The sequence below is a fragment of the Aquarana catesbeiana genome, linkage group LG01 (assembly GCF_042186555.1).
Source record: "Aquarana catesbeiana isolate 2022-GZ linkage group LG01, ASM4218655v1, whole genome shotgun sequence".
Taxonomy (NCBI): domain Eukaryota; kingdom Metazoa; phylum Chordata; class Amphibia; order Anura; family Ranidae; genus Aquarana; species Aquarana catesbeiana.
Genome location: NC_133324.1, coordinates 109,503,806 through 109,519,228, shown reverse-complemented (window position 1 = coordinate 109,519,228; position 15,423 = coordinate 109,503,806). Strand labels below are relative to the sequence as shown.

Sequence of the window (15,423 nt, the reverse complement as noted above, 5' to 3'; positions counted from 1 at the left end):
AGCCCTGCTCTCTCCTGTCCTTTTCCCCCCTCCCTGCCTGTCAGCTAGTGATAGTGCCCTCCCCTCTGCTGAAATTACATTTAATGTCTCATACAATCCTCGAGCCCCTGTGCTTGCTTTATTAAAAAAAAAAAAAAAAAATGCTATATACCCGATTTCAGAGCACCGCTCTGCACTCGCGTGACCAGCCGCCTCTCTCCTCCTCTGACGTCGGTGGGAGTATTCTCGGCCCCTCACGCTGCACTGTCAGATTGAGAGAGGCGGCCAGTCATGTGAGCGCCGAGCAGTGTTCTAAAATCAGGTATATAGCGGCATTTTTTTTTATAAAGCACAGACAAAGGGGCTCCTTACATTATTAACCACAGGGGATGGAAGGAGGCAACAAAGTGACTTAACAACCACTAAAGTCTATGGGCATAAGACAGATAGAAATCGCCTTGAAGCAGTCCAGCAACCTTTTCTAAAGTCAACTTCAGTAGTGCTAATTAAATACTTCTGGAGCCTATTTTTTGACACCTGTTTGTTACACGTTATAATCAGTATTTGTTGCTAGAAAATTACTTAGAACCCCCAAACATTATATATATTTTTTTAAGCAAAGACCCTAGAGAACAACATGGCAGTCGTTGCAATATTTTATGTCACACTGTATTTACGCAGTAGGTCTTTCAAACACAATTTTTTGTCAAAAAAATACTATATATGTTACGCTTTAAAATGGCACGCACTTGTGGAATAGCGACCAACTACGGTACTTAACCAGTTGCCGACCGCCGCACGAACATATACGTCCTCAGAGCGGCACGGGCAGGCAAAAGGACTTACAGGTACGTCCTTGTCTGCCCGCGGGTGGGGGGTCCGATCGGATTCCCCCCCCCCACCCCACCCCCCGGTGCCTGCGGCGGTCGGCAAATCGGCGAGGCCATCCATTCGTGGCCCCCCCCCCCCTCGCGATCGCTCCCAGCCAATGGGATCATTTCCCTGCCTCTGTATTGTACACAGAGGCAGAGGAAATGATGTCATCTCTCCTCGGCTTGGTATTTTCCGTTCCGGCGCCGAGGAGAGAAGACTGTACTATGAGTTACACAAACACACACACACACACACACACACACAGTAGAACATGCCAGGCACACATTACACCCCCGATCCCCCCCCCCAATCACCCCCCCCCCCGTCACAAACTGACACCAAGCAGGTTTTTTTTTTTCTGATTACTGCATTGGTGTCAGTTTGTGACAGTTACAGTGTTAGGTCAGTGAGTGTTAGCCCCCTTTAGGTCTAGGGTACCCCCCTAACACCCCCTAATAAAGTTTTAACCCCTTGATCACCCCCTGTCGCCAAGCGATCATTTTTCTGATCGCTGTATTAGTGTCGCTGGTGACGCTAGTTAGGGAGGTAAATATTTAGGTTCGCCGTCGCCGTTTTATAGCGACAGGGACCCCCCATATACTACCTAATGAATGTTTTAACCCCTTGATTGCCCCCTAGTTAACCCTTTCACCACTGATCACCGTATAACTGTTACGGGTGACGCTGGTTAGTTCATTTATTTTTTATAGTGTCAGCGCACCCGCCGTTTATTACCGAATAAAGGTTTAGCCCCCTGATCGCCCGGTGGTGATATGCGTCGCCCCAAGCAGCGTCAGATTAGCGCCAGTACCGCTAAACCCACGCACGCAGCATACGCCTCCCTTAGTGGTATAGTATCTGAACGCATCAATATTTGATCCGATCAGATCTATACTAGTGTCCCCAGCAGTTTAGGGTTCCCAAAAACGCAGTGTTAGCGGGATCAGCCCAGATACCTGCTAGCACATGCGTTTTGCCCCTCCGCCCGGCCCAGCCCACCCAAGTGCAGTATCGATCGATCACTGTCACTTACAAAACACTAAACGCATAACTACAGCGTTCGCAGAGTCAGGCCTGATCCCTGCGATCGCTAACAGTTTTTTTGGTAGCGTTTTGGTGAACTGACAAGCACCAGCCCCAGGCAGCGTCAGGTTAGTGCCAGTAGCGCTAACACCCACGCACGCACCGTACACCTCCCTTAGTGGTATAGTATCTGAACAAATCAATATCTGATCCGATCAGATCTATCCTAGCGTCCCCAGCAGTTTAGGGTTCCAAAAACGCAGTGTTAGCGGAATCAGCCCAGATACCTGCTAGCACCTGCGTTTTGCCCCTCCGCCCGGCCCAGCCCACCCAAGTGCAGTATCGATCGATCACTGTCACTTACAAAACACTAAACGCATAACTGCAGCGTTTGCAGAGTCAGGCCTGATCCCTGCGATCGGTAACAGTTTTTTTTGTAGCGTTTTGGTGAACTGGCAAGCACCAGCGGCCTAGTACACCCCGGTCGTAGTCAAACCAGCACTGCAGTAACACTTGGTGACGTGGCGAGTCCCATAAGTGCAGTTCAAGCTGGTGAGGTGGCAAGCACAAGTAGTGTCCCGCTGTCACCAAAAAGACAAACACAGGCCCGTCGTGCCCATAATGCCCTTCCTGCTGCATTCGCCAATCCTAATTGGGAACCCACCGCTTCTGCAGCGCCCGTACTTCCCCCATTCACATCCCCAACCAAATGCAGTCAGCTGCATGAGAGGCATTTTCTTTATGTCCTCCCGAGTACCCCTACCCAGCGAACCCCCCAAAAAAGATGTCGTGTCTGCAGCAAGCATGGATATAGGCGTGACACCCGCTATTATTGTCCCTCCTGTCCTGACAATCCTGGTCTTTGCATTGGTGAATGTTTTGAACGCTACCATACACTAGTTGAGTATTAGCGTAGGGTACAGCATTGCACAGACTAGGCACACTTTCACAGGGTCTCCCAAGATGCCATCGCATTTTGGAGAGACCCGAGCCTGGAACCGGTTACAGTTCTAAAAGTTACAGTTACAAAATAAAGTGTAAAAAAAAAAAAAACAAAAAAAACAAAAAAAAAATATATAAAAAAAAAAAAAATAGTTGTCGTTTTATTGTTCTCTCTCTATTGTTCTGCTTTTTTTTACTGTATTCTATTCTGCAATGTTTTATTGTTATTATGTTTTATCATGTTTGCTTTTCAGGTATGCAATTTTTTATACTTTACCGTTTACTGTGCTTTATTGTTAACCATTTTTTTGTCTTCAGGTACGCCATTCAAGACTTTGAGTGGTTATACCAGAATGATGCCTGCAGGTTTAGGTATCATCTTGGTATCATTCTTTTCAGCCAGCGGTCGGCTTTCATGTAAAAGCAATCCTAGCGGCTAATTAGCCTCTAGACTGCTTTTACAAGCAGTGAGAGGAATGCCCCCCCCCCCCCCCCCCCCCAACGTCTTCCGTGTTTTTCTCTGGCTCTCCTGTCTCAACAGGGAACCTGAAAATGCAGCCGGTGATTCAGCCAGCTGACCATAGAGCTGATCAGAGACCAGAGTGGCTCCAAACATCTCTATGGCCTAAGAAACCGGAAGCTACGAGCATTTTATGACTTAGATTTCGCCGGATGTAAACAGCGCCATTGGGAAATTGGGAAAGCATTTTATCACACCGATCTTGGTGTGGTCAGATGCTTTGAGGGCAGAGGAGAAATCTAGGGTCTAATAGACCCCAATTTTTTCAAAGAAGAGTACCTGTCACTACCTATTGCTATGATAGGGGATATTTAAATTCCCTGAGATAACAATAAAAATGATTTAAAAAAAAAAATGAAAGGAACAGTTAATAATAATAAGATAAAAAAAAAAATTAATAATAATAATAATAATAATAATAAAGAAAAAAAAAAAAAAAAGCACCCCTGTCCCCCCTGCTCTCGCGCTAAGGCGAACGCAAGCGTCGGTCTGGCGTCAAATGTAAACCGCAATTGCACCATGCATGTGAGGTATCACCGCGAACGTCAGATTGAGGGCAGTAATTTTAGCAGTAGACCTCCTCTGTAAATCTAAAGTGGTAACCTGTAAAGGCTTTTAAAGGCTTTTAAAAATGTATTTAGTTTGTCGCCACTGCACGTTTGTGCGCAATTTTAAAGCATGTCATGTTTGGTATCCATGTACTCGGCCTAAGATCATCTTTTTTATTTCATCAAACATTTGGGCAATATAGTGGGTTTTAGTGCATTAAAATTGAAAAAAGTGTGTTTTTTCCCCAAAAAATGCGTTTTAAAAATCGCTGCGCAAATACTGTGTGAAAAAAAAAAATGAAACACCCACCATTTTAATCTGTAGGGCATTAGCTTTAAAAAAAATATATAGGTGTGTGGGGGTTCAAAGTAATTTTCTTGCAAAAAAAAAATATTTTTTTATGTAATCAAAAAGTGTCAGAAAGGGCTTTGTCTTCAAGTGGTTAGAAGAGTGGGTGATGTGTGACATAAGCTTCTAAATGTTGTGCATAAAATGCCAGGACAGTTCAAAACCCCCCCAAATGACCCCATTTTGGAAAGTAGACACCCCAAGCTATTTGCTGAGAGGCATGTCGAGTCCATGGAATATTTTATATTGTGACACAAGTTGCGGGAAAGAGACAAATTTTTTTTTTTTTTTAATTTTTTTTTTGCGCAAAGTTGTCACTAAATGATATATTGCTCAAACATGCCATGGGAATATGTGAAATTACACCCCAAAATACATTCTGTTGCTTCTCCTGAGTACGGGGATACCACATGTGTGAGACTTTTTGGGAGCCTAGCCGCGTACGGGACCCCGAAAACCAAGCACCGCCTTCAGGCTTTCTAAGGGCGTAAATTTTTGATTTCACTCTTCACTGCCTATCACAGTCTCGGAGGCCATGGAATGCCCAGGTGGCACAAACCCCCCCCCAAATGACCCCATTTTGGAAAGTAGACACCCAAAGCTATTTGCTGAGCGGTATAGTGAGTATTTTGCAGACCTCACTTTTTGTCACAAAGTTTTGAAAATTAAAAAAAGAAAAAAAAAAATTTTTTTTTTTGTCTTTCTTCATTTTCAAAAACAAATGAGAGCTGCAAAATACTCACCATGCCTCTCAGCAAATAGCTTGGGGTGTCTACTTTCCAAAATGGGGTCATTTGGGGGGGGTTTGTGCCACCTGGGCATTCCATGACCTCCGAAACTGTGATAGGCAGTGAAGAGTGAAATCAAAAATGTACACCCTTAGAAATCCTGAAGGCGGTGATTGGTTTTCGGGGTCCCGTACGCGGCTAGGCTCCTAAAAAGTCCCACACATGTGGTATCCCCATACTCAGGAGAAGCAGCAGAATGTATTCTGGGGTGCAATTCCACATATGCCCATGACCTGTGTGAGCAATATATCATTTAGTGACAACTTTGTGCAAAAAAAAAAAAAATAAATAAATTGTCACATTCCCGCAACTTGTGTCAAAATATAAAATATTCCATGGACTCAACATGCCTCTCAGCAAATAGCTTGGGGTGTCTACTTTCCAAAATGGGGTCATTTGGGCGGGGGTTTGTGCCATCTGGGCATTTTATGGCCTTCAAAACTGTGATAGGTAGTGAGGAGTAAAATCAAAAATGTACGCCCTTAGAAATCCTGAAGGCAGTGATTGGTTTTCGGGGCCCCGTATGCGGCTAGGCTCCCAAAAAGTCCCACACATGTGGTATCCCCATACTCAGGAGAAGCAGCTAAATGTATTTTGGGGTTCAATTCCACATATGCCCATGGCCTGTGTGAGCAATATATCATTTAGTGACAACTTTTTGTAATTTTTTTTTTTTTTTTTGTCATTATTCAATCACTTGGGACAAAAAAAATGAATATTCAATGGGCTCAACATGCCTCTCAGCAATTTCCTTGGGGTGTCTACTTTCCAAAATGGGGTCATTTGTGGGGGTTTTGTACTGCCCTGCCATTTTAGCACCTCAAGAAACGACATAGGCAGTCATAAATTAAAGGCTGTGTAAATTCCAGAAAATGTACCCTAGATTGTAGGCGCTATAACTTTTGCGCAAACCAATAAATATACACTTATTGACATTTTTTTTACCAAAGACATGTGGCCAAATACATTTTGGCCTAAATGTATGACTAAAATTGAGTTTATTGGATTTTTTTTAGAACAAAAAAGTAGAAAATATCATTTTTTTTCAAAATTTTCGGTCTTTTTCCGTGTATAGCGCAAAAAATAAAAACAGCAGAGGTGATCAAATACCATCAAAAGAAAGCTCTATTTGTGGGAAGAAAAGGACACAAATTTCGTTTGGTTACAGCATTGCATGACCGCGCAATTAGCAGTTAAAGCGACGCAGTGCCAATTTGTAAAAAGTGCTCTGGTCAGGAAGGGGGTAAATCCTTCCGGGGCTGAAGTGGTTAAAGGCTGTGTAAATTCCAGAAAATGTACCCTAGTTTGTAGGCGCTATAACTTTTGCGCAAACCAATAAATATACACTTATTGACATTTTTTTTACCAAAGACATGTGGCCGAATACATTTTGACCTAAATGTATGACTAAAATTGAGTTTATTGGATTTTTTTTTAGAACAAAAAGTAGAAAATATCATTTTTTTTCAAAATTTTCGGTCTTTTTCCGTGTATAGCGCAAAAAATAAAAACAGCAGAGGTGATCAAATACCATCAAAAGAAAGCTCTATTTGTGGGAAGAAAAGGAAGCAAATTTCGTTTGGGTACAGCATTGCATGACCGCGCAATTAGCAGTTAAAGCGACGCAGTGCCAAATTGGAAAAAGTGCTCTGGTCAGGAAGAGGGTAAATCCTTCCGGGGCTGAAGTGGTTAAAAAATATCTACAGATGATGTTTAAATATTTTTAATGTTAACCTGTTTAGAGTTATTTTTCTAGAATTATTACTCTTGCTCCAACGATCGCAGCAATACCTCTCATGTGCGATTTGAACACTGTTTACATTTGTGGGTGCCACTTACATATGTGTTTTGGTGCACGAGTACATAGAGGGACGAGGTGCTTTAACTTTTTTTTTCTTATTTTTTTAATTCCGGATGCGACAGGAGACCCGGCCAGAGTGGCGGGCGTCCTCTCCCCAGCCGAGTGGCTCATTAGCTGCATCAGTTATTGTGAGAAAGTCGACCACTAGCTCTAAAAAAAAATTATATTAAAAAAAAAGGTACCGGGTGATGCCCGCGGCTGCAGTCATCCCCCCTGCATAAGCACTTCAACCAAATGACGCACAGGTTATGTGCTTTGGTGTGAAGTGGTTAAGATAGCTCTCACTGACCAACATGTGATTTCACATGTCATACGGTCCCCCAAGTCAGCTCCCAAGTCACGGTGGAGTGAACTGAGCCCCAACGCTGGATGTTCTCTTTCATACCCAAAACTACTTAAAATTATTAATTTTATGCAGAGGGCAGAAAGGAAGGGACTAGAAATATATACACATATACAAATTAAGAGGTTAATCTCATTCAAATCATGACTAAAGAAATATGAAAAATTTGGCAATACAAATTCTGCTTACCACCTCTTCGCTGAAAACCACCACGCCTACGATTATCGTCACTTGTCCCATTTTCTAAAAAAAAAAAAAAAAAACACTTTAAATTTAACAGGGATTTTAAGAACAGAAGTAGAAGCAGAACAGCAGGACTAAACTGTAACTGAGGACCACAAATCAAAAACACTTTAACCACTTAACAACCGGCCCATAGCCAAATGACGGCTACAGGGCGGTTGTTTAACTCTGGGAGGACGTCCAGGGACGTCCTCCCAGAATTCTGCTCTCGCGCGCCCCCTAGGGCGCGCACTCGAGAGCATCCGTGACCGCCGGGTCCAGAGGACCCGGCGCATCACGGATCCCGGTAAATGGCCGCTAATCGCGGCCGTTTACCATGTGATCGCTCCGTCAAATGACGGAGCGATCACATGTAAACAAACCGGCGTCATCTGATGACGCCGGTTCCTCTCCTCCCCTCTGTGTACCGATCGGTACACTGTGAGCGGAGAGGGGGATGGATGGATGGCTGCAGCGTTGTGGGCTGCATGTGTAGTGCCCACAGCGCTGCACAGAGACATCCAGCCATCCATCCATCCATGCTCAGCCATCCCCACTACTCTGCATGCCCTGCAATGCTCTGCAATGCCCTCTGCAATGCCCCACAGTACTATGGTATGCCCCACAATACCCCTGCAATACTCTGCCATACCCCTGTAATACTCTGCCATACCCTGCAATACCCCTACAATACTCTGCCATACCCTGCAATACCCCGCAATACTCTGCCATACCCTGGAATACCCCTCAATACTCTGCCATACCCTGGAATACCCCGCAATACTCTGCCATACCCTGGAATACCCCGCAATACTCTGCCATACCCTGGAATACCCCGCAATACTCTGCCATACCCTGGAATACCCCGCAATACTCTGCCATACCCTGGAATACCCCGCAATACTCTGCCATACCCTGGAATACCCCGCAATACTCTGCCATACCCCGCAATACTCTGCCATACACTGCCATACCCTGCAATACACTGCCATACCCTGCAATACCCCGCAATATCCCGCAATACTCTGCCATACCCCGCGATACCCAGCCATACTCTGCGATACTCAGTGATACCCAGCCATACTCTGCAATACTCAGTGATACCCAGTCATACTCTGCAATACTCAGTGATACCCAGCCATACTCTGCAATACTCAGTGATACCCAGCCATACTCTGCAATACTCAGTGATACCCAGCCATACTCTGCAATACTCAATGATACCCAGCCATACTCTGCAATACTCAATGATACCCAGCCATACTCTGCCATACCCCGCAAAAATCTGCCATACCCCGCAAAAATCTGCAATACTTTGCCATAACCCGCAATACTCTGCAATACCCAGCCATACTCTGCAATACTCGGTGATAGCCAGTCATACTCGGCGATACCCAGTCATACTCGGCGATACCCAGTCATACTCGGCGATACCCAGTCATACTCGGCGATACCCAGTCATACTCGGCGATACCCAGTCATACTCGGCGATACCCAGTCATACTCGGCGATACCCAGTCATACTCGGCGATACTCTGCAATACCCAGCCATGCTCAGCCATACCCGGCCTCTGTATGTGGCCAGGCTGTGGAAGTCTCACACATGTGGTATCGCCGTACTCAGGAGGAGTAGAAGAATCTATTTTGGGGTGTCATTTTTGATATGTACATGCTATGTGTTAGAAATATTGTATAAATGGACAACTTTGTGTTAAAAAAAAAAAAAAAAAGCGTTTTAACCACTTACGGCCTTCCGTCATACGACGTCCTTGACTTTGTGCGGGGATATCTGAATGATGGGTGCAGCTACAGGCATCATTCAGATATCATCTTTTTCAGCCGGCGATTCCCTACACCATAAGAACGATTATAGCGGCTGTTACACTGCTTGATCGTTCTTACGGGAGGCGAGAGAGGACATCCCCCCCTCCCGCCGCCCTCCGGTGCTTCTACCGACTCACCGCTATGATCGAAGCCAGGATCTTTTTTTTTTTTTTTTTTTTTTAATTTCAGGCACAGCCTAGAGGTGAGATTTGGGGTCTTATTGACCCCATATCTCACTGTAAAGAGGACCTGTCATGCCATATTCCTATTACAAGGGATGTTTACATTCCTTGTAATAGGAATAAAAGTGATCAAAACATTTTTTTGGGGGAAAAAAGTGTCAAACTAAAATAAAGTAAAATGAACAATAAAAAAAAATAAAAAAATTTTTAAAGCGCCCCTGTCCGTGTGCTCGCATGCAGAAGCGAACGCATACGCAAGTCCCGCCCACATATGAAAACGGTGTTCAAACCACACATGTGAGGTATCGCTGCAATCGGTAGAGCGAGAGCAATAATTTTGGCCCTAGACCTCCTCTGTAACTCAAAATTTGTAACCAGTAAAAAATTTTTAAAGCGTCGCCTATGGGGATTTTTAAGTGGCGAAGTTTGGCGCCATTCCACAAGCGTGTGCAATTTTGAAAGGTGACATGTTAGGTATCTATTTACTCGGCATAACTTCATCTTTCATATTATGCAAAAACATTGGGCTAACCTTACTGTTTTGTTTTGTTTTTTTAAAGCAAAAAACATTTTTTTTTCCCAAAAAAAACGCGTTCGAAAAATTGCTGCGCAAATATCGTGCGAGATAAAAAGTTGCAATGACCGCTATTGTATTCTCTAGGGTCTTTGCTAAAAAAACATATATAATGTTTTGGGGTTCTATGTAATTTTCTAGCAAATAAATGATGATTTTTACATGTAGGAGAGAAATGTCAGAATTGGCATGGGTGCTCCAGAATGCCTGAAGGTGCTCCCCTGCATGTTGGGCCTCTGTATGTGGCCACGCTGTGTAAAAGTCTCACACATGTGGTATCGCCATACTCAGGAGTAATAGCAGAATGTGTTTTGGGGTGTAATTTGTGGTATGCATATGCTGTGTGTGAGAAATAACCTGCTAATATGACAATTTTGTGAAAAAAAAAAAAAAAAACTTGATTTTGCAAAGAATTGTGGGAAAAAATGACAACTTAAAAAAACTCACCATGCATCTTTCTAAATACATTGGAATGTCTTCTTTCCAAAAAGGGGTCATTTGGGGGGTATTTGTACTTTTCTGGCATGTTAGGGTCTCAAGAAATGAGATAGGCCGTCAGTACTTCAGGTGTGATCAATTTTCAGATATTGGCACCATAGCTTGTGGACGCTATAACTTTCACAAAGACCAAATAATATACACTAATTTGGGTTATTTTTACCAAAGATATGTAGCGGTATAAATTTTGGCCAAAATATATGAAGAAAAATTACTAATTTTCAAAATTTTATAACAGAAACGAAGAAAAAATAATTTTTTTACAGATTTTTCAGTCTTTTTTCTTTTATAGCGCAAAAAATAAAGAACCCAGCGGTGATTAAATACCACTAAAAGAAAGCTCTATTTGTGTGAAAAAAAGGACAAAAAATTCATATAGATACAGTGTTGCATGACTGAGTAATTGTCATTCAAAATGTGAGAGCACCAAAAGCTGAAAATTGGTCTGGTTATTAAGGGGGTTTAAGTGCCCAGTGGTCAAGTGGTTAAACCACTTGCGGACCAGCCACAGTACATATACAGCGGCAGGTCGGCTCTATTGTGCAAAATGATGTACCTGTACGTCGTTTCATACAACAGATACTGTGGGGGTGCGCCAGATGTGCACCGTGGGTCAAGCAGATTCAGTGTCCACCGCCACCCACAATACAGAATCAGAATGGGTATCTGCTTATGTAAACAAGGCGGATCCCTATTCTGACAGGGGACATTATGGATATGCTGTTCCTAGTGATCAGGAACAGCAATCTCTGTTGTCCCAGTGAGCCCATCCGCCACACAGTTAGAACACACCCAGGGAACACAGTTAACCCCTTAAGCGCCCCCTAGCGTAAACCATTTCTTTGCCAGTGTCATTTATACAACGATCATTGCTTTATTTAGCTCCAATCACTAATAATGTCACTGGTCCCCAAAAAGTGTCACTTGGGGTCAGATTTGTACGCCGCAGTCCCACTAAAAAAAAAAAAAAAAAAAAAAAAAAAAAAAAAAAAAAAATCACAGAGTGCAGCCATTACCAGTAAAAACAAAAAATAAAAGTTCAAAAATCTATCCCCTATTTGTAGACGCTATAACTTCTGCGCAAACCAATCAATATACGCTTATTGAGACTTTTTTTACCAAAAAAATGTAGATTACATATTGGCCTAAATTGATGAATAAAATTGTTTATTTATATTTTTTTGGATATGTATAATAGCAGAAAGTAAAAAATATTTTTTATTCAAAATTGTCAGTCCTTTTTTGTTTATAGCGCAAAAAATAAAAACCGCAGAGGTGATCAAGTACCACCAAAAGAAGCTCTACTTGTGGGAAAAAAATACATCAATTGTGTTTAACACTGCATGACCGTGCAATTGTCAGTTAAAGCAGCGCGGTGCCGTATCGCAATAAATGGCCTGGTCATTAAGGGAGTAAATCCTTCCGGGGCTGAAGTGGTTAATTCAACTTACCTAGCCACAGCTCCATGCTTTTTAGCTACACGCCATAAAATCATCATATATGCTATAAGCATGTTAATGAGCATTGCTTCATTCTTTAAACACATGTGTAAACAATCTTACTGTCCCCAAAAAAATAAAGTATGCAGGACATAAGCGTTTAACCCATTTACTGCCACTTACATATATAGCATGTCTGTGACTTCAGGGGGTTTTAATGCACACTTCTGGCTATGCAGCCATCGGAATTGCCTCCACACACCCTGGTTACTGGTGGTTCATTAGACAGATATCTCATAAAAGAGAACCAGTCACCAAAAACCTCCATTACACAGGGGACTTTCATCCCCTATCTGATGGGACAAAAAAACAAGTTAGACTTACTGGTAACTTGTTTTCCAGAAGTCTTTCAGGACAGCACCTGAGAGATAGTGACTCCTCCCACCAGACCATAGGAAACACCTTCTTCCTCCAGAACTTTAAAGGGAGGCACCTCCCTACCATACCTCAGTTGTAGAAGAGAACCTCTGGCCCCGGCAGGAACACAAACACATATGTTAGTCACAGAATAGTATAACAAAATACAATAGGGCGGGATGCTGCTGTCCCGAAAGACTTCTGGAAAACAAGTTACCGGTAAGTCTAACTTGGTTTTTTCCCAAGGCACCTTTCAGGACAGCACCTGAGAGGATAACAGAGACTTATCCCCTGAGGGCAGGACAACAGCTTGCAGGACCTTTCTGCCAAACGCCTGATGGCTGGCAGATGTGAAGTCCAGCCTGTAATGTTTAACGAATGTGTGAAAACTCGACCATGTTGTCGCCTTGCAAATCCGTTCAGGGGTGGCAACAGCTCTTTCTGCTCAAGTGGCCGCCAGCCTGGCAATCTTTTTTGTTGCCTGAAAAAAAGCACAAATTGCGAATCTGAATGTCTAAAGGGCCTTGTTCTTTCCAAATAACACAACAGAGTCCCTCCTGACACCCAACATGTGGAAAAAAGTCTCCTTCTCCCCTGCTGGGTTAGCGCAGAAGGTTGTTAGTACAATATCTTGAGCACGATTCTACACTGAAACTATCTTTGGTAAGAATTTTGGGTCTGTCCTTAGTACAACTATCTGCAAAAATAGACAAATAAAGTTCCGTAATTGAAAGAGCATTTAGCTCAATGATCCTGCGTGCAGAGACAATGGCAATCAGAAACACAGTTTTAAAAGTGAGAGATCTGAGAGACGCTTCTTCCAAAGGCTCAAAAGGGCTCTTTGTTAGAGATTGCAGGACTACCGACAGATCCCATTTAGGGAAAGGCCTAAATGGCACTGGTCTAGATCTCGTAAGAGCTTTAAAACAAAATCTGATTACCAGTGGATTCGAGGCCACAGATTTTTCTAAGAAAACTGCAACCTGCACTTTAAATGGTACTAACCGCTAGCCCGTTGTCTGCTTCATTTTGTAAGAATTCTAGAATGGAAACAAAGCTCCCTGGGTCCTGGGCAGATGAATTACACCAAATATTGTAAACCTTCCAGACCTTAGAATAAAAAGTCCCTTGTCACCTTTTTCCTACTTGACATTAGAGTTGCAATCAACCGGTTGGAGAAGCCCTTGCTTTTTAGGAGCTGCTCCTGATACCAGGCTGTGAGCACCAGACTTGCCACCTCTGGATGATTTACTGGGCCTTGTAACAGTAAATCGTGCCTGGGGGGCAGATGCAAACAAGGTTTGACCGCCATTCTCAGAACGGTTGAAAACCAGGCCCTTTTTGGCCAAAAGGGCATGTGATTAGGATGGTTGGTACCATTTCCTTCTGAATTTTTCTTAAGATTAACGGAATTAACTGGAATGGGGGGGAAGGTGTAGCAAAGATGGAATTTCCATGGATACCCCAAAGCATCTGTCCTTGGTGACCAGTCTTGATTGTTCAGGGAAAAGAATTGAGGAACCAGGGCATTCTCTTTTGAGGCGAACAGGTCCACCTCTGGCAGCTACCATTTTTCAGCAATCATAGCGAAAACTTCTTCAGTGCCATTCTGCTTCCTGAATGGGGTTCCTGCTCAGGAAATCCGCCACCCTGTTCAGTCCTCTTTAGGGGGACTGCTGATAAGAGACAATAAGTGTCCCTCTGCCCACCGAAGAATATCCATGGCTAGTACTTGCAGCAACTTGTTCCTTGTACCCCCTTGCCTGTTTATATATGCCACAGCCCTGGCATTGTCGGTTAGAATCTGAACATGCTGAGAGCGAAGGACTTCAGAGCCAAGTCGATCGCCTTGAGCTCTCTCTAGTTTGAAGGCCTTGTTGCCTCTTTCTTGGACCAGTTTCCCTGAGTGGGCCCCCCAACCCCAGGAACTGGCATCGGTTGTCAGTCTTTTCTCGACCGGAAAGGCCCAGACTAACCCCTCCGATAGGATATCTTGCCTCTTCCACCACCATAGTGACCTCTTCATCTGAGTTGGAATTTTTACCTCAGTTTCTAGGGATTCCAATTTGTGATCGTGTTTGTGAAGTGTAGCCTTGCCCACTGAATGGTCGGCATTGATGAAGTCAGAACACTTAAAGCTGACATGACTTGTCTTACCATCTGACGCTGGTTGGTCTGCAGTATTGACACTGTATCGTGAATTTTGTCCTTCTCTAAAGGAAGAAAGTTCTTTTAAACCACAGAATTGATTATATAACCTAGAAACCAAATATCCTGAGATGGGTCTAGGGAAGATTTTTGGAGGTTTAGAATCCATTCCAGAGACTCCAAATGGCTGCGTGCTCTGCCTAAATTGCTCCGCAATTCTTCCCTTGAGGGGGCGAAAAATAGCAGATCGTCTAAATAAGGAATTACTGCGATTCCCTGAAGACGAAGTGGAGCTGATGCTTCTGCCATCACCTTGGTAAAAATTCGGAGTGAGGATGATAGACTGAAGGGTAAGGCCCTGAACTGTAGATGATGAATCATGCCTTCCATCCTTACTGCCAACCTGAGATACCTCTGGGACTGGGGTGAGATTGGAATATGCAGGTATGCATCCTTTAAATCTATTGACGCCATGAAGCAACCTGGCGTCAGATTTCTGACCGAAAAAATTGAGTCCATTTTGAACTGTCTGTATTTGATGGATTCGTTTCGAGGTTTTAGATTGAGAATCAAATCGAAATCTTCCTGTTTTTTTACCAGGAAGATACGAGAATAGAACCCCTCCCACCGTTCTTTTAGTGGCACTTTGATTACTACATCCTGCTGGATCAGTTCCTCTAGAGAGAGGACTTCATGGCCAGGGCCCTTACTGGATCTCGTGGGGTATTTGTTATCAGAAACCTTTTTGGGGGCTTTTGGTAAACTCGACAGTGTAGCCCTGCAAGAAAGTAGTCAGAATAAACTGATTTGAAGTTATCCCTGACCACTGCGGAAGAAACGCTCGAAATCTTCCGCCCACCCGCAGGGATGAGTCATTGAGAATTCCGCATTTA

The 15,423-nt window shown here is 43.5% G+C and overlaps 1 protein-coding gene across 1 annotated transcript in view; it reads right to left on the bottom strand.

Moving 5' to 3' along the window:
• Nucleotides 1-15,423, bottom strand: part of DDX4 (DEAD-box helicase 4) — a 169,409-nt gene that overhangs the window by 85,113 nt on the left and 68,873 nt on the right. The window contains exon 8 of the mRNA XM_073622831.1: nt 7,416-7,469. Within this exon, the coding sequence (XP_073478932.1) occupies nt 7,416-7,469 (54 nt within the window). The remainder of the gene's footprint in view (nt 1-7,415; nt 7,470-15,423) is intronic.